The sequence below is a fragment of the Leptonychotes weddellii genome, chromosome X (genome assembly GCF_054177405.1).
Source record: "Leptonychotes weddellii isolate Sample4059 chromosome X, ASM5417740v2, whole genome shotgun sequence".
Classification (NCBI taxonomy): Eukaryota; Metazoa; Chordata; class Mammalia; order Carnivora; family Phocidae; genus Leptonychotes; species Leptonychotes weddellii.
The window spans coordinates 60,155,304-60,175,658 of record NC_138385.1 but is presented as its reverse complement, the minus strand read 5'-3'; the positions used below and the strand labels follow the sequence as shown (position 1 = coordinate 60,175,658).

Below are 20,355 nucleotides of genomic sequence, written 5' to 3'. Positions count from 1 at the left end.
CAAGATCAGGCACACTGATACCTTCCTTCTGAGTGAAATTCTTTTATATGCTATATCAGAAGGCTTTCTGATCAGTCCCTACCTTACTTACTCTTCATTGGGGCATCTCTGCAGGGCTGTCTGACAGAAAGCACTATGACTCATGTTCCTTTGCTCTTCTCTTTGTAAAACATATTCTTGAATTCTCAATGGCCCATATCCAAACTCCAACCAAGTTGTTGATTACTACAATTTAACTTTATTTATGGCACAAGCATTTGCCACAAATATGTTTTTAAAAAATACTTAGGAGATCCTAACAATTATGAAGAGCATGTTACTTTTAAATATCTTATTTCATTAATACACTCAATGACCAAGGTTGGTATTACTATCTCCATTTATAGTTGAGGAAACTGAGACTTTAAGAGGCTGGCAGCTTGCCAAATGCCGTCAAAGGCAAATATGGAATTTTAACCCAGATCTATGTGCCTAGAATACACAAAACATCAAGCTACTGTGCTAAGCCTCGCCATGTCATTCTTTGCTGATAAACTCTTACTTCCTAGACAGAGAATATGCTGAAACCTAAGCTCAGTAACATAACCTCAACCAAGAGCATATCTTTAACTACTTTAGTCCCAAGTGTCCTTTAGGTAAGATCGAAGAAAAAAAAAATAGAAGACTTAATTAAAGCCCTGGGATCCAAAAGTTATATTTTCCCTAACAAACTAGTACCCAGTGCTCCCAAAAGGACAGAAGTTAATGATGGAAAACATCCCTAAGGCAACAATCTAATCCCATACCTTTTCTAGTTCTCATCTATTTTGGCTGATGTAGGTGCCTGGTAAACAGAGTTGTTGTTGACTCCATGACCTCCCAGACCCCTTCTAACACTGTAATTCTGATTGCCTTACTTATATAGGGGAACTTGTGGTTATTCTCTAAAACTAGGTTTTAGAGGTCAGACTGTTCCATTTTAGTAGAGGTACCACAAATAACATGAAATCACATCTAGCAATTGCCATGCTTTTAAAATTTATATTAAACCATACCAAAATGCCAAAATCATACCAATTAATCACAAGGAATAAATAAACACCAGGAATGCTGAGAGGTACTCCTGTTCATAACATTCCATTTATTTGGACCTCTGAAATAATATCTGACCAGTTGGAGAAAGCCTGACTGGGCAGCATGCCCAGTTGTGACTTTTGTGGTTCCTGTCCTGTCACCTTCATTGTTAACTCAAGGGAACTGCTATCTGGCCCCTTTAATGAACCAGAAGTTCCCAAATTGGTCAAGGAGAAGAAAAGATTCTTGTTATTTTATGACAAATCATACAACAGAAATCATGCGTTTCCCTTCTAGCAAAGCCATAGATTACACCTTAGGGCTTAATATACCAGTTCAAAATTCAAAATCAACAAATGCATACAAACTCTTCAGGGGATTTGTAAAAGATTCCAATGATCTTTTACCCAATGATGGTCTCTAATGGGAAAGAGGAAACAGGGGTTCATGGCCAAATACTGAAAGATGATCAATTTTTGCACTAGAGAAGCAATGTGCTTCTGACTGGTCACTGGGGAAAGCAAAAACCCTGGATGATAGCTTCTTGAGACCAGAGCTGAGACTGAGTCAGGCCCTGGGCTAGGCATTAGGGATGCATCACTGATGATGGAGGCTTTTACCCATTCAAACAACAACAACAACAGAAACAAAAACACCTAGTAGTACCATATGGATTCTAAGCCTTCATTGTGTATTAGGAAGTAGGTTATTTCTAAAACCACTTCCTTATATACCTCTCTACACAAACCCAGATGAAGCTGGACAAAAACTAAAGGGCCCAAGGAACGTTCAAGAAACTCCATGTCTTGCCCTACCCAACAATAGCCAATTAGTGTTACACAGACTATTTTAGTCATCAAGGGCTATATTGTCTCTGCTGAAACTACTTAACTCTGCCATTTTAGTGCAAAAGCAGCCTTAGACAATATATAAACAAGTGGGTGTGGCTCTGTGCCAATAAAATGTTATTTACAAAAACAGACATTATTTACAAAATAGGTGGTGGGCAGGATTTGGTCCATGAGCCATAGTATGCGGACCCTTGCTTTGGTGCAAACAGAGCAAGGAGACCTCTTTGAGAAATCAAGTAACTCCTTATCCCCTCTCCCTTCAGCCCAGGACTTCTAAGAAGGAGCAAAGAGCAAAGGCGCAAGGCTAGAAAGTTTCCCTCAATCACTTATTCTTAAAGTCAGAGCCTACAAAACACTTCGAAGTATACGATGCCTGTGAGTATCCATTCCACTAACTTCTACTTGTCACCATTAGAAAACAAAAGTCTTTGCTGATCCAACAGAGACCAGAGTGACATTCTCTGATGTGCCAATGGAATGATACATTTTTTTTTATTAAACATCACATTATTAATTCTTGCCTGATGGAGAAACTCAGACAGTATCCCCTAGGAAACATCAAAGCCACAATTGTCCAGCAGCCTTCACGAACACCCAGAAGCTCCTGGAGGGCCACACTTTGGGAAAGCCAGTCCTAAAGAGGAATACTAACTCCTTCAGGATGAGACTGCTACTGAGAGAAAAGAATCCTCCCTAGAAAGAAGACTTGCCAAGCAAGTGCCTCCTTGCCCAGTGACTGGTTCAATGCTTTAATCAGCCAGATCCTGCTGGACTTGTTAGACCTGACAAAACACCAGCAATAGCTTTGGTAATAATGCCAGACATGGGTCAGGGCAAAACAGCTTGCTGCAAAGGAAATCTATATAATGGGCTTTGCCCAGGAAACATGCCAATTATTCTCATATTACCAGGGAAGCAGAAGCTGATTAAAGGCACAGGGGTAAGAGAGAAGCAAAGGATTGGTCCTAAATACCATGGCACACCTAATATTTATGAGCTCCTTTGAATAGGGGCTGTCTAACACATGGCTTGAAGGAGGGGTCCAAAGACTTTAAATCACAATTTGCAGGGTAGCAGGTAAGTCATCAGAGCAGAAAGAGGTGGCTAGGCATAAAAACAAGGCACAGAAAGGCAAGGTTTCTGAGAGGGCTTCCTAGGATCCAGAAGGTAGGAGATGGCATCTGGCAATGGGCAACAGTGAGAAGACTGAATAGTAAGAGTTTAACAGATAGTGAGATATATAAGAAAATGGTGTTAGCAGGGCAGGCTCAAGGAGCAGAAGAGGACTGAGTGCAAAGCCAGGCCAGAGCTGGGACACACATCAGGGAGAATCAGGTACCTACCATGGCAAGAGACTATACAAGAAAGCCAGAGACACAGACTTCCCAAACCCACCCTGTAAGGCATAACTACTGACCCCATTCTACAGAGAATACATTAGAATAAGAATAAAATCTGAAGCCCTTGAAAGCCAGAAAATCCGGGTTTGGACCCCAATTTGCCACACATTAGCTGAATAACTGAGCAAATCACTTAACTTCTCTGAATTTCAACTTCCTCATCCGTAATACTGGGAGACCATTAGTTGCCCTTGGTCACTTCACCTGTATAAAGAGGAACACTAATAATACCCTGCCTGATTAGCTCTTAGGGTTGGTGTAAAGATCAAATTAAAATAGTAGGTAAAACAGGCGAACTGAAAAATACTAAGACAGATGTTTTACTTCCATTATTTTTATGACGTATTATTATGTATGATATCAGTGCAAACACACAACTCCATCTAAGGATGAAACTGGTTTCAAACAAGATATGCATTAGCCCTAAAAGTCAACATTCACATAACTTGGACTAAATAATGTCTGCACCACCAATGAAACCTCTAGAATAGAAAACTAAGTGGCCTATTAAAATACCCACCTATTTTACTTCCTTATTAGCTAATGTACTATTTTAAGCTTCATTTTACATCCCAAATCTGTAATGAACGTTGCCCAGGGCCAACCCCCTCATCACCCATCATCAATATGAAGCTTCTTCAATTCTTTTTCACCACCTCCATTGGCTTCGGAGAATTCTCCTTTAAAGACCTCTACACTGGTCTGGACTGTCTTCTTCAAAGCAGCCTTCCCAGAATAGCACACAGTAGGTTGATGATGCCAGAAACTCTACCATGAGCTCCGGGCTATCCACCCTGCCAGCTACCCACTTCTTTTTTTTTTATTTAGATTTTTATTTTTTTTATTTAGATTTTTTTAGATTTGACAGAGACAGAGATAGCGAGAGCAGGAGCACAAGCAAGCGGGAGTGGGAGAGGGAGAAGCAGGCTTCCCGCCGAGCAGGGAGCCTGATGTGGGACTTGATCCCAGGACCTTGGGATCATGACCTGAGCCGAAGGCAGACGCTTAACGACTGAGCCACCCAGGCGTCCCAGCTACCCACTTCTTTACTGCTGTTCTCCAGCTTTCAAACCTTTCTTAATGGCCACTTCCCCTATACACGCATACTGGTGGCTACTCCTGTTTCTCTACAGAAGGCGACATATCTCTTCTTCATATCTGTTCTTTCTAAACTATCTGTTCCTCTGAATAGCACTTATATTCTCTTTCATCGTTAAAGGGAAAAAAAGCAATGTGGAACAGCGGAAAGATTACTCAGAAAATCTAAGGCTTAGTCCTACTACTGACTAGCAGTGGGAAAGTACTTAAGCTCTCTAAGCCTTAGTTTCCTCATCTATAAAATGGAGAGAACATTTTCCTTCCCAGATTAAGTTACATAACGTATGTGAAAGTGCCTTGTATACCATAAAGTGCTTTGCAAATGTTAATTTATACCCATATCTATATCCACAGTTTATGCCTATATCTATATCCACATCCAGGTAATTGGTCAACCCGAGTAAGATCACATTCACAGATCCCAGCCTTGCTGTTGCCCAGCACAAACTTCACCATATCTGAAACACAACTCAATTTGTATTAGAATTACTTCTTCCTCATGCATAATTGGATTCTCTAAATTCCACATATCTGGAGGGGAATTCTATTATAAAAGATCGTTCTCTTGATCTGCTTCATCAAGCTAGGCAAGAGCCAACTAGAAAAAGTACAGCAGTAACTTCAGCCTTCCTGAACCTTCCTTCCCCTACTCCATTCCCGCAGGTCTGTGAAATGCATGGCTGTCTTTAGGCCAACACTGGAGGTGCATTCTTGGCAAGAGGCAGTAAAGAGAAAAGAAGTCTTTTCTTTCACAATCTGAAAGTGATTCTGAAAAAAATCATAGGCTCAGCAGAGGCTGTGAAGAGTAGAGTGTTTTGTGAGGCACAGTGATATTGCACAGAGCCCAGGAGAGGGGACTGGTTACTGGGTTCCAGTACTGACTCTCTGACTAACTGGCTCCGTGATCTTGGACAAGGAACATCCCCTCTTAAGTTTGCTTCTTCATCTGAAATATGAAAGAGTTAAATGTTCTCTGAAGGGCCCTTGGAACTCTATGCGTCCATTTCCAGCAAGATTGGGCCCATTAGTCAAAAAGAAAAGGAAATAAACAGCAACTGCTTTTCACAAAGGAAAAGCAAACAAAATGCCGAGAAGCCCCAGCTTTCCCTCCCCTTCCTTTCTGCTAGTGCAGCCATACAATCCCTGGCTGAGCTGTTACCCAATTAGCACACTGATAACCTTTTGCTTTCCTGTTTAGTGCCATAACAGAATAATCATTCCCATAAACCCTGAAACACTGGGCATGGTCGGGGATTCTAGAAGAGAGATCTCTCCAGACAAACCAGACATGGAGAGCTATCAATATTTACCATGTTCAGATCAAGAGAAATTCAGCATGGTGACAATGGTGACAAGGACATTCTCTCTACAACTCCCTTTGGAGTTTTTCTCCTGCTCTAGACAAAAGTTGTAAGGGGCAGCTATAAAACACCTTGATGGCTTGTTACTCACCACCCTCCCTCCACCTAATGAATTCAGGACGGATGAATTCAGGATTAGTCCCCAGCTGTCAACTGCCACATGCAAAATACATATTTTTCCAATCACATGGAAAGGCTTTTCCACGACAGCCTGGCTCTGGAAAGAGAGTTGGAAGCTGAAACGTGGCCCTCCTATTTCTGGGAAGTCCTTAATGAAAACCTTTTGCAAAGAACTGCCTTTAAGTTCCTAATATGGTACTATAGTGTGGGGCCTACTGCTTGTCACTTAGAGGAGAAATTTCATGCTGCCTTACGATAAAAATAATAGGGGGGGAGGACTTTGTCACCCTTTAGTAATGCCACACATTTCCCAATTAGACACTACCCACTACAAGAAAAGCAGCTGCTTTTGCCAAAAGACATCAACAAATGAGCAGAGAAGAGAGGAGGCCTCTGGAACTGCCTAACCAGCTGGTGTAGGCTCTTAGGGAAGGAAACAATGAGGACGGTGTCACACCATCAGAATGTATAGCCGTTCTTCTATGACAAAGGACAGAAAACACAACCAGATCCTAATTAAATTGAGGCTAGACTGCTTAACAGGGAAACCCCTAATCCCAGCCATGATGAGGGGAGGGAATGAAAGGAAACTTACTACTGGTCCAGTTCTTTACTGCCAACTGGGTCATTTCAAACAAAAGTACCCCCAGTCCCAATAAAAAATATCCAGGCAGTTTTAATGCAAGATACCTGCTTTAGAGTACAGTATAAAAAGAACCTTAGAATTAAAAACCAGGAAATCTGATTCTGGTCCCAATCTGGATGCCAGCTCTAGGTCCCTGAAGGAGTCAGTTCTCTCTCGGCTTCCTTTTCCCTAGACATAAACTCAACAGAGTGGGGCGCCTGGGTGGCTCAGATGGTTAAGCGTCTGCCTTCGGCTCAGGTCTTGATCCCAGGATCCTGGGATCGAGTCCCACATCAGGCTCCCTGCTCCTTGGGAGCCTGCTTCTCCCTCTGCCTCTCTCTCTCTCTCTCTCTGTCTCTCATGAATAAATAAATAAAATCTTTAAAAAAAAAGAAAAAAAAAAAAACTCAACAGAGTGGATGTAAAGTTTCCTAAACAACCTTCCAGGTCTGTTATTCTATAAGAACCAAAGGAAAAAGTAGGACTATAAGCCAAGCACCTCTGTTTCACATGCACAATGTGAAAAAAAAAATGGCTTTAAGATATAACTCACATATCACAAAATTCACTCATTAAAATGTACAATTAAGTGGGTTTTAGTATAGTCACAGAGTTGTACAACTATCATCACAATCTAATTTTAGAAGATTTTCACAACCCCAAACAGAAATCCTTCGCCTATTAACAGTCATAATACATCACGACCCTCTCCCCCAGCCCTAAACAACCACTAACCTGATATACCTAGTTTTAATGTTTTTAACATAATAAGATTTTTAAAATATCTGTATCATATGGGGGCACCAGGGTGGCTCAGTCGGTTAAGTGTCTGCCTTCAGCTCAGGTCATGACCCCAGGTTCCTGGGATGGAGGCCTGCATCATGGCTTCCTGCTCAGTGAGGAGTCTGCTTCTCCCTCTCCCATTGCCCCTCCCCCAGTTCGTGCTCGAGCATGCTCTCTCTCTAATAAATAAAAATCTTTAAAAAAATATATCTGTATCTATTATATGTTTTCTTCTCTTATTTCAATTATTTGGTGCATTATTACATTGATCGATTTTCAGATGTTAAACTAACTTCGGATTCCTGAGATAAATTCCACTTGATTATGGTCTATAGTTTTATTTTCTTGTGCTGTCTAGTTTTGCTATCAGGCTACTACTGGCCTCAGAGAATATGTTAAGAAGTGTTCTCTCTCGGGCGCCTGGGTGGCTCAGTTGGTTAAGCGACTGTCTTCGGCTCAGGTCATGATCCTGGAGTCCCGGGATCAAGTCCCGCATCGGGCTCCCTGCTCAGCGGGGAGTCTGCTTCTCCCTCTGATCCTCCCCCATCTCATGCTCTCTCTCTCTCATTCTCTCTCTCAAATAAATAAATAAATAAAATCTTTAAAAAAAAAAAAGAAATCTTAAAAAAAAAAAAAGAAGTGTTCTCTCTCTCGTTTGCAAAGGATGGGTATTAATTTTTATTTAAATGTTTGGAAGAATTCACCAATGAAACCAGCTAGGCCTGGGCTTTTCTTTGTGGGTAGTATTTTGATTACTAATTCAATATCTTTACTTGTTATAAGTCTATACAGATTCTCCATTTATTGTGGAGTCAATTTTGGTAGTCCGTGTCTTCCTAGAAATTTGACCATCTCATCTAAATTACATAATTTATTGGCATTAAGTTATTCATAGTATTCCCTTTCTTTTTTTTGTTTTTAATTTTTGTAGGGTTGGTAGTGTCCCCTCCTTCATTCCTGCTTTTAATAATTCAATCTTCTATCTTTTCTCTTTGCCAGTCTAGCTAATGATTTCTCAATGTTGTTGGTCTTTTTAAAAACCAACTTTTGATTTTTTTTAATTTTCTCTATGGCTCTCCTATTCCTTATTTCATTTAATTCCACTTTATATTTATCTCTTCTTGCCTTCTACTTTCTTTTGGATTAGTTTGTTCTTTTTCTAGTATCTTGATGTGGAAGGTTAGATTACTGAATTGTGATCTTCCTTCTTTTCTGATGTAGGTGTTTAAAGCTATAAATTTTCCTCTAAGCACTGCTTTTCCTGCATCCCATAATTTCTGGCATTTTTCATTTTTATTCATTCCAAAGTATTTGCTAATTGCCCTTATGATTTCTTTGGCCCAAAAGACACTTAGGAGTCTGATAACTAATTTCCACATATTTGTGAACTGCCTAAATATCCTTTTGTTATTGATTTGTAATTTCATTCCACGGTAGCTAGAGAATATGATTCATGTGAATAAATACATGTTTTGTGGCCTAGCAGAAGGTCTATCCTGAAAAATGTTCCATGTGCACTTGAGAAGAATGTGTATCTGCTGTTGTCATGTAGAGTGTTCTACAAATACCTGTAAGAGGTCTAGTTGGTTTATAGTATTGTTCAAGTCTTCTATTACTTGCTGATCTCTGTCTAGTTAATCTATCCCTTATTGAAAGTGGAATATTGAAGTCTCCAACTACTATTTTTAGAGTATCTATTTCTCCCTTCAATTCTGTCACTTCCGCTTCATGTATTATGAGGCTCTGTTGTTAGGTGCATATGTTTATAATTTTATATCTTCCTGATACATGGACTGTGTTTACCATTATAAAATATTTTTCTTTGTATGTCAAAAATATTTTGTCTTAAAATCTATGTTGTCTGAGGGCACCTGGATAGCTCAGTCAGTTAGGCATCTGACTCTTGGTTTTAGCTCAGGTCATGATCTCAAGGGTCATGAGACTGGGCCCTGCTTCGGGCTCCACACTCAGCACAGAATCTGCTTGTCCCTCTCCCTCTGCTGCTCTCTCTGCTCACTCTCTCTCAGATAAATAAAATCTTTTTAAAAAAAATCTACACTGGGGCGCCTGGGTGGCTCAGTCATTAAGCATCTGCCTTCCACTCGGGTCATGATCCCAGGGTCCTGGGATTGAGCCCCGCATCAGGCTCCCTGCTCCGTGGGAAGCCTGCTTCTCTCCCTCTCCCACTCCCCCTGCTTGTGTTCCCTCTCTCACTGTGTCTCTCTCTGTCAAATAAATAAATAAAATCTTTAAAAAAAATAAAAAATAAAAAAATCTACATTGTCTGATATTAGTATAGCCACCACAACTCTCTTTGGTTACTGTTTGCTTGGCATATTTTTCCATCCTTTTATTCTCAACCATTTGTGTCTCTGAATCCAAAATGTGTCTCTTAAAAACAGTATATATTTTAATCAATTTATCCATTTTGCTAATTCCTGCCTTTCTACTGCAGTGTGTATTCCATTCACACCTGATATAATTACAGATAGGCAGGATTTATGTCTATCATTTATTTTTGATATATCTTAATCTTGTTTCCTCTATTCCTCCATTACTACCTTCTTCTGTGTTAAATATTGTCTAGTGTACTATTTTAATTCCCTTGTTTCTTTCACTATATATTTTTCAGTTGTTTTATTAGTGGCTGACCTCGGGATTACAATTACCATCTTAATTTAAGACAATCTGGTTCAGATTAATTTTAACTTAATTTAGAAAGCATACAGAAACAATGGTGCCAGTCTAATTGTTTCCTCTCCCCTGCTTTGTGCTGTATTGTCATATGTATGGCATCTTTATATATCATAAGCTCATCAACATAGCTTTGTAAATATTGCATTATGCAGCTGTCATTTAAATCGGGTAGGGAAAAAAAGAATTACTAAAAGACAGTTATACTGTCTTTATGTCTTCATATATAGTTACATTTACTTGTACTCTTCATATTTTGTACAGATTTGAGTTACCATTCATCATTCTTTCATTTCATCCTGAAGGATTCCCATTAGTATTTCTTATAGGGCAGGTTTGCTAGTGACAAATTCTCAGTTTTTGGTTCTGTTTACCTGAGAATGTCTTAATTTCTCCTTTGTTTTTGAAGGAGGAAGGATGGTTTTCATGAATACAGAATTCTTGGTTGTCATTATTTTTCTTTCAGCACTTTGAATTTCAGCAGCACTGCCTCCTGGTCTCCATGGTTCTTGATAAGTTACCTTTAATCTTTTAAGGATCCCATTTACCTGGTGAGTTACTTTTCTCTTGCTTCTTTCAAGATTCTCTCTGTCTTTGGTTTTTAACTGTTTAACTATAACATATCTACGTATGGCTCTCCTTTAGTTTCTCCTATGTGGAGCTTTTTGAGCTTCCTGAACCTGGAGATTAGTGTTGTTCATCAAATTTGGGAAATTTTAGGCCATTATTTTTTCAAATATTCTTTCTGCTCCTTTCAATCTATCTTCTCCTGGGACTTCCATTATGCATATCTTATATACCTGATGGTGTCCCACAGTTTCTGGGGCTCTGTTCATTTTTCTTCATTTTTTTTTTTCTTTCTTTTGCTCAAACTAGATAATCTCAATCTTCAAGTTCCTTACTCTTCCTTCTGCTAGCTCAATTCTGTTACTGAACTTCTCTAGTGAATTTTTCATTTCAGCTATTTTACTTTTCAACTCCAGAATTTCTCTTGTTCTTCTTTATAATATTTATTTGTTTGTAGTGTCTCTTTGTTGATACATTGTTCTCATGAATTCCTTTAAATCTTCAGACATGGTTTCCTTTATTTCTTTGATTATATTTATATTAGCTGATTTAAATTTTTTGTCTAAATTCCAACATTTAGGCCACATCAGGGACAGTCTCTACTGACTGCTTTTTTTCCTACATAGAGGTCATATTTTTTTGGTATGCCTGATTATTTTTTTTGAAAATTGGGCATTTTAAACAATATAATGTGGGGGCGCCTGGGTGGCTCAGTCATTAAGCATCTGCCTTCAGCTCAGGTCATGATCCCGGGGTCCTGGGATCAAGCCCCGCATCAGGCTCCCTGCTCTGCGGGAAGCCTGCTTCTCCCTCTCCCACTCCCCCTGCTTGTGTTCCATCTCTCTCTGTCAAATAAATAAATAAAATCTTAAAAAAAAAAACAATATAATGTGGTACCTCTGGAAATCAGATCCTGACCCCCACCCAGGTCTTGTTGCTATTGTTGTTGTTGTTGTTGCTTTGTTTAGTGTCTTTCTGGGACTATTTCTGTAATGTTTGTATTCCTTGTATTCCTTGCCACTGACATCTCTGCTTAGTTAGCTTAGTGGCCAGCTAGTGACTTTTCAGAGACCTTCTTAAATGTCTTGAACCATTAAGACTGCCACCTTTTGCCAAGGGGTTCTGTGTGTATGTTGGGACATTCCCTCAACACTCAGCCAGGTACTTCACAACTCTGCCTCAAGTTTGGACATAGGGGAGAAATTAGAGCCCTCTGAGGTCTTTTCTAGGCACATGCATAGGCCTGGGCATGCACGTGGCCTTCTAGATCTCCAAGAATAGGTCAGAGCTTTCCAAAGCCCCCAGTGGGTATCTCATTTCCTATTTCTTCCTTTCATGTTTTTGGCCAGGCTCTTGCTTGCCCTACTGGTATTGCAGTCTCACGCAGCTGTAATGTTAAACACCCTAGGGATAGAACTTTTCTCACTGAGCTAGCCCTAAGTCAGGTGAAGTAAAGAGAAGTCCTATAAATGGGCTTTTCTAGGTAGCTTTGAGACAGGTTAAATAGTGACAAGACTCTGGGTATGTGAGTTCTTGAGGAGCTACAAACCCAGTCTTCCCCCTCAGATGCTAAAAGGGCTGGTTTCCACAGCTAATGTGGTTATGAGGCTGTTGGTTTTCAAGGTTACCCCAAAACTATGGAGAAGGGAAAATGAGACAGGTTAAGTTAAAATGCCACAAACCCTGCTGCTACAAAGGTTCAACATCTTTTCATCAGTAAACACTCTAGATTGTTGCAAGCCTTTTGGTTAATTTCCAGAGTTCTGAAAAAATTAATTTTGATAATTTTTGCCAGTGTCCTTTTTGCTTTTACAGAGTTGATTTTCTGAGGTATTTAATCTACCATTCCCTCCAAACACAATTTTAAAGAAATCTTGCCCCAGTGTGGCTGGAAATTTGCCTACAATGAAACACACTCCTGAGGAAACAGAAGTTAAAAGAAGCAATGGGGTAAACTCTTTTTAAAGAATAAACAAACAGGGGCGCCTGGGTGGCTCAGTCGTTAAGCGTCTGCCTTCGGCTCAGGTCATGGTCCCAGGGTCCTGGGATCAAGCCCCGCATCGGGCTCCCCGCTCCGCGGGAAGCCTGCTTCTCCCTCTCCCACTCCCCCTGCTTGTGTTCCCTCTCTCGCTGTATCTCTCTCTGTCAAATAAATAAAATCTTTAAAAAAAAAAAAAAAAGAATAAACAAACAGCTACCCGTTGTTGCTGCTAGGGTGGAGAACTGGGGAACTGGGACATAAGAGGAGGCAGAAGGTTTAGCCTTTTGTACCTTTTGAATTTTGTACCATGCTCATGTGTTACCAATCAAAAAAAAAAAACTGTAATATACTTATAAAAGGAGATAGTAGGTACTTTAGATTTTCGCTGAAGACCCCATGAAATGTACTACACCCTGTCTGTTTCTGAGAAAATTTCCACTCATTTGAAGTATCTATTAACTACCATTAGCCAGGACCATTAACTACCAAGGGAAGGGTAGTAAGACAGGTAGCTTTGACTTACGAACTCTTCCTTTTTCAGTTCATCCTTTTTCCTATGGACAGTTACATCCCCATAGTCTAACTCCCTTTTCTCCCCCACAAAGATCCTCCTTGTGACATGTGATAGAATATACATCATACCCTGAACTTTTCACTGCTATGCTTACAATTGTAATTAAATTATTTAAATGAGCAATCAGATGTTTTATGTATGCTCCAAGAGGGAGAGCCCATAGCAGCCTTATTCACCATTATTCCCCCAATTTCCAGGATAGTACCTGACACATATAAGTGCTTAGCAAATCCATGTTGAATTAAATTGAAATGCCTTTACATTGTGCAAGGCTTTAGCACTTGATGCAAGTCCAATAAAGCATCATGTGGGCTCTCTACCCCACTAGCAAAAAAAATCAGCTCAAGATTTCCAGGGTACTCCCCTGGAAAACCATATTTCCTTCTAGATCTTCATGGCCTTTAGAAAATTCCTATAGTAAATGATTAGAGAAACAGATACCAGAATAAACAAGACTGTGGCTATGCTTTAACAAGTGAGGCTATAAAAATTAAGCTGAAAAGTAACTTCCCTTCATCACTATTAACTCTGAAAAACTTCTCTTAACAAGCAGGTTAAGCCACAACATTCCCTACCCCATCCCAACACCATCCCCCATTCCCCCCAACAAAAAACTTCTTATAAATGGTCATACTGAAAGGCTGGTTTGGTTCCCTTTTCCTCCCAAGTCCCTACAGCACTACTAGTGCAACTACTGTAGACTTTGGAATCTGGTTTCCTGAGGGCCTTCAATGAACATGGCAGTAATGCCTCCACCAAATTCCATTTGACACCAGTTAACACTTACTAACAACTGTACCATATGACATACTCACTACATTGGTCTGACTTCAGAGAATACCTAAAATAACCCCATGTGTTCTAAGGCACTAATTAAATATCACCAAGATAATGACAGGATATCTGCTGAGAATGTATATTACATCACCAACTCCTCCCTGCACACCATGACACTATACCTACCCCAAAGGAATTAAAAGCTTTGGGTTCTCTCACTAGAGAGCTATTCGGGACAGAATGAAAGGCCATCAGGGTGACAACCTTTCAGGAAGCATTCATCAAGAAGATAATCAGATAAGTTAGCACGAGTCAAGTCATCTACTTATGCTGGACATATATCAGTTTGATTTTCCCCTTGCCTACTCTTCCAGAGTAAAGGTGAACTGGCTCTAAAGTTTATAACAGAATCAATTTAGGCTGCTTGACTATGAGCAAGACAGTTGCAGCCCAGAAAACAGAGAATGATAAAGCCAGGAGGAATGCTAAGGCTTACTGACCAAAACTCTAATTTTACAAATGGGAAAACTCGGGCTCACAAAGCTAAAGACTTATTCAATGTCATACAGCAAGCTAGTGACAGGAGTTGGAACTAGCAACCAGGTTCTCTCTGTGTCAAGCTAGAGATGGCTCCCCATTGATATTCAAGATCAAATTTGCCTCACAGAAGGAATCAATCCGTCCTTCCAAGAAAGCACTTACCAGACAGGTGCCCCAGTTGCCAAAGCAAAAGGTGAACAAATACCTCAAAAGGTCACCTTAATGTAAACATCTAAAACTCTTGTCTCCAAAAGTACAGAATATAAGAAAGTGGACATTTTTAAAGAATTTAAGACTAGGTTATAAAAGCTATAGAAATTATATGATTTCTACTTTATCAACTTCATGTACATTTTTAGTACAGAATGCATCTTTTATATTTTTATTTTCTTAATGTTTTTAAGTTTATTTATGTAAGTAATCCGTACACCTAACATGGAGCTCGAACTCATGACCCCAAGATCGAGAGTCCCATGCTCTACTGACTAAGCCAGCCAGACACCCCTCTTTTGTATTCTTTTAAAACAGAAGTTTTCATTAGTCCCAGACAGCCTATGTATGTGTGACTGTACATGTACATGGGTAGGCTTAGTGATATAATTCTTTTTTTCTGACATCTGCTTTATATATACAAACATACATAATGTATGCTATCCTTGGTTTTTGAAAGACTAAAATTTTTGTTTAAATGTTTCTATTTAACTAAATACTGACATGTACACTACAATAATGTGAAAATTTATGTAGGCATAAAATAAGTTCCTATAATTGGGTTAGTCATTTCTTTCCCAAATGATTAAACCACAATATGCAATACAAAACAAAACAAAACAAAAGCCATGGAATGTTAGAGCTGAAAGTGAGCTTACAGATCTCCTGCCCAGCCCCTACCTTTATAAAGCTGCAGACCTGGGGCCCCAATAAAATGACTTACGAAGGTCACAGATCCCATTAGTAACAGAACCATACCCAGGTATCTAATCGTCATGTCTAGAGATTGTTCCCCTTTATACTATCATTCTGTCTCTGCTCATATGGAAACAGTGCCCAGTAGTGCTTCCCCAGAGAAATCTCTATCTGGAGACTATTGCCTTTCATTTCCCTAGCACATAAGCATCCAAGACTCATAGACTAATAGAGTTAGATCATCTAGCTCAGGAGTTGCAACCTGATTAAATATAGGCTCTGAATGTATTTTATTTAGTTGGCACATTAAAAAAAAAAAAAAAAGTAAAGGCCATTTGAATGGGGTGAGGCTGCTGTATTTTGCCCCAATCATTCCAGCCCTATTAACCCACTTCCAACAGCTTTATACTTTTCTGTTTTCTCCTTGGCCTCTGACAGCACTTGAGCCTGTGATCCCCGAATCCGGATCAGGCACAATTAACAGCACAGCAAAGGAAACCTAATTGATGGAAATGTGAAATATGGCATTATATTCTACCATTAGCTATTTTCATTGCCTTACCAATAAAAATCCATTTAGGTTTTTTTAGGTTGACTAGTTATATCAGAGGTCTGCCAACTACTACCAGACAGACAAACCCAACCCGCTGCCTATTTTTGCATGCCTCCCTCCCCTAGCTGAGGTGGGAATGGTTTTTATGTTTTTAAACAGTTGAAAAATTCAAAAGCAGAAGAATATTTTATGACATATGAAAAAATTTTTAAAGATTTTATTTATTTATTTGACAGAGAGAGACACAGCGAGAGAGGGAACACAAGCAGGGGGAGTGGGAGAGGGAGAAGCGGGCTTCCCGCGGAGCAGGGAGCCCGATTCGGGGCTCGATCCCAGGACCCTGGGATCATGACCTGAGCCGAAGGCAGTTGCCACCATGCCTCTCTCCTAACGAAAAACATTTTTAATATTCCCTCTATCTATAAAGAAAAATCTGAAGTATTTAACAGGTCCCTGCACAATTAAGGCCTCAACCTTCCAGTCCAACCTCATCTCCCAAAACGTCCTTCCTGCAACCTATCCACTGCAGATGACTTCAATTATCTGCTGTCCCTTTATATCTTCTAAGTCATTCCTACTACATGAAATGCCTCGTCCCGAATACAGTGCAACACAGTAAAGTATAAGCAGGGCCTTTAGAGTCAGGTCTGGGTTCTAATTCAGACTCTCGCCCTTATTTGTTGAGGAAGTTACTTAGCACCTCTGAACTTCAGTTTTCTCATCTATACAATGGGAATAATAATCCTTATCTCATAAGACTATTACAATATTTTAATGCCTGGCACTGGGAACAGTTAAACAAGCAGTAAGTATGAATTCTGTCAAATTCCAATGCCATTTCCTCCTTTCCTTTTCCTTGCCCTCCCACCAAGAAATGAGCTCTCCTGCTGGTGTCCTGTGCCCTGATATCCACCTGTTTCATTCTTATGGCTCTGATCCATATCTACTGCCTTACAGGATAGTGATCTCTACCCATGTCTTTTCTCTCCTACTAGTCTAGGAACTCTCTGAGGGCAGGATCCATGTATGACTAAGCCTGCCACATCTGTGACAGCCCTGAACACAGTGGCTTGAATATAGTATGTGCACAAGTATTTACTGAATGAATGGTATGTGTTCACTGAACTATATATATCATTTATTAGGTGTATCATGTTGCCTTGTGATATAAGCAGGAGCCACGTCACTTGTTCTGAGTAATTCCTAGCCTGAGTGCTTAGAAAATATTCAAACACCACCAGGGACCAAAACTGCCAACATAAAAACAAAGGACAAACAGAAAAGCGGGCAATATGTTCACCTTTCAGAGTCATGGTGTTTTTATTTTCCACTAGTTTAAGTTATAATCATCATCTTGTACCCCAACAATTATAAATAAATCACATTTAAAGGAGGAAAATCAACCACTTCCCCAAGGGAGACATGTTGAGTATTGTTCATAACATCAATTACCTCTGAGTACAGATGTAAGTAAATCTAAGTATTCAAAAGGGACCTATGTTTAATGACTAAATCATGACACGAAGTTGTGACTTAAACCTTATCTGGAGCTCTGTACAAAATCAGACACAAGTAGGATAAATGTAGAAATCCAGTTCCACCTAGGCTAGCAACTTTAACAAAAACTGCAGCTAGTTTTTGCAGCACAATGCACCAAGTTTCATTGGTTCCTAGAAACACTAGCCATTTGATTTGCTAGTCAATTTAGTGAGTTAAATGGAAAAGTGTCAATCATTCTTTCTGACGTTAATGCCAGGCTCCAAATGCCAAAATGAATCCCCACACGTGAATACAAAATTAATCGCTGAGACATGCCAATGTAGGGAGTGACATTTTCCAATAAGATGACAGCAAAAAATATGTTTCCAACTACTTCTGCTTATTCATTTCCCTTCAGAAACCTACTGAAAAATACACACTCACCAGCAGCTACATTATTAGCCTAAAGACATATTATCAACAACTTTCTATGTTTAGCTGTTTCCATTCAAAACGCACTTTCATAATCCATTAACTCCTTTGAGTCTCACAACAACCCTGTGAGATGGGTATAATCACCCCTATTTAACAGATGAAGTCAGCAATCTGTGCCATCTTATTCCAAGATGGCGAAGCCACGTCTTCTAACTCCAGTTCCAGGGTTCTCTTTTCCTGTTTCCTCCACACAAAGCAAAAGCATACCTTTGTTTTGCTTCCCCACTTATTCTCAAAAAGCTAGCACAGTGTGAGGAAGTAGAGTGGGAGTATAAACATTACTGTGGTCAAGACAGTGGGAAACATCCCGCCTTTGCCTCTATCTAATCATGTTTTTAGAATCATGCAACTTAAAGGAAAAGAAATGGAGTGTGGGTTAGCTGCTGGGTTTTATTTCCTCCCTGCCCTATTTTGGCTTTCTATGTATATTCGGAAACAGAAAACCACCCTGAATATCAAGAAACACCATGGGCCAAACTATTTCTTGGATCTTCCACCCATCTGCAAAGGTTTAGGCCTGCATAACTGTTGACTCTTACCAGTCTCAGTCTCAGAGAAGAAGGAAAGAGTGTAAGAACCACTACTTGCCCCTAGCATACAAAAATCTGCCCTTCCTCAAACGTTAATGTTAATCTTAATCTCTCTGTAGCTGGTCACTTTTTAGCGCAAACAATTTCAGCTCACCATACACTTCACAAAACCATTCCCTTCCTGGGGCTTATGATGAGCTACATTTGACTGTAGATACTACACCAAGCAGTTTATCATGAGTAAAAATTTTTAAAAATCCGAACATTCTCCCCTTTTCCTTTCAATGAACCCTCAATCTCTCTAACTACTTTTGTGGCATAACTTGCATATCTTTAACCCCTCAGTGAGTTCTATTAAGTGGCAACACACCCCAAAGCCTAGCCTATACGTCTCTAAGGATCAGCATTTCAAATACCCCATCTTGAAGGTGCTGCCAAGAGTGTGCTCTTGTTTCGACCACAATACGACAAAAAAATTAAATAATCAAACTCAATCAAATGACCAGCAGGAACTTGGGCAATTGATATACTCTCACCAAAGTGGGCAGACAACACTGGCAGTGAAAGCACAGATTCCCAGGAGCAAAAGAGCTGCACACAAATACCAGCTGGTAGCTGTTACCACTGCACTCCCAAGCCTTTCTCCCTGCTCTTCATCGGCTCCATCTGCCTTGAGAAGGTCCCCGACACTGGACTCTGGACACAGTTTTTCGGGGATAAGCCCATTCAGAGCAAAGTTATAAGCAGACAGGACATATTTACCAGTGACTCTGACCAGTGACTTTATTTTTTGCAACGACTTTTCAGCCAAGAAGAGAAAAACCTATCACTCCACCCAATCGCTATCCTCCATTCTTCTGGGTATATGTACTTTGGCACAATGGGCTGGCTTGTCTGCACTCTTGTTGGGAATATTTATTATTCTTTCTCTTACTCCAAGCCTTCTGCCAACTAGCAGAAATAAAAACTCCACACAGTGGGGAAGGGGGGTAGGGTCCCACAGCTGTCAGCTGTGACCACTGGGAAAGCCAAGCTAGATGAGGTTCCTTCGGACCAGTGGCCCTTAACCCTGGCCCTGAAGTATGCTCCCTGGGGGCTGGGCTCCTTATGCCAGGTACCAGGCAGGTCTCAGTTTCACCCCCAAGCAGAATTCAGGGGCACGTGAAGCCATCCAATAATTCTGGGCTTAGACTGACTCTGACCAAAACCACAGCTCAGGACCTTAAAGGAAAAAAGTCACTGGGGCAAAGGTGCTTTCCTGAGAAAACAGGTTGATACAGGTAATTTTTTTTTTTTTTTAACTGCCCCCACCCTCATCCGTTAGCAACCAGAAGCCAGGACAAAACCATTACTCCAGCTGCCGGCTTCAAACCTCTCTTCTTTAGGAGGTGCTAGGGCATAGGGCAGTTCCTTGGTCAGCTTGAATGTCTCCTTACCCAAGACATGAGTACTAAACATGAGTAACAGTACAGGCAAATTATCCCTTCCGAACACCAATCTGCCAAGTAAGGATAGTCGGAGAGCCAAAGAGGGTCCTTGGCACAGGTACAGATCAAGTCTTACAAAGTCAAGGCCACCAAAGTTCTAGTTACAACCACCACCTTCCACTTCAACTGACCCCGCTTCCGAAGTGTTCAGAAACCCACTCGCCCCAGAGAACTGGATTGGGAAGCACCGTGAATCCTCCCTTCCCCTGCGGTGTGGAAGAGCTTAAAGGCCAGAGCCACTAGCTCAGGGAAACAGCTCATCCATCGAAACCTTCCACTTACTTCTCATTGCGCTGATAAGCGCGTTGCCATCCTTGATGACGTCCTTAATGAATTTATTGGTTCTCTCCAGCTCCTGCTCGTAACACTTGAGCCTCTCGCGGAAATCGGGGCTGTCCAGGTAGCAGTCGCTGAACTCCAGCGGGGGATGCCCCATGGTTCTGATGGCGAGGGCTGAAAGGAGAGAGGAAAGACACAAAGA

General features: G+C 40.5%; 1 protein-coding gene across 3 annotated transcripts in view; it reads right to left on the bottom strand.

Annotated features, from left to right (window-relative positions):
- Positions 1 to 20,355, bottom strand: part of OPHN1 (oligophrenin 1) — a 362,794-nt gene that overhangs the window by 341,153 nt on the left and 1,286 nt on the right. For all 3 annotated transcript variants that reach the window (XM_081808748.1, XM_081808749.1, XM_081808750.1), the window contains exon 2: positions 20,157 to 20,327. In XM_081808748.1, coding sequence (XP_081664874.1) covers positions 20,157 to 20,310 — 154 coding nt within the window. In that variant the 5' untranslated portion in view covers positions 20,311 to 20,327. The remainder of the gene's footprint in view (positions 1 to 20,156; positions 20,328 to 20,355) is intronic.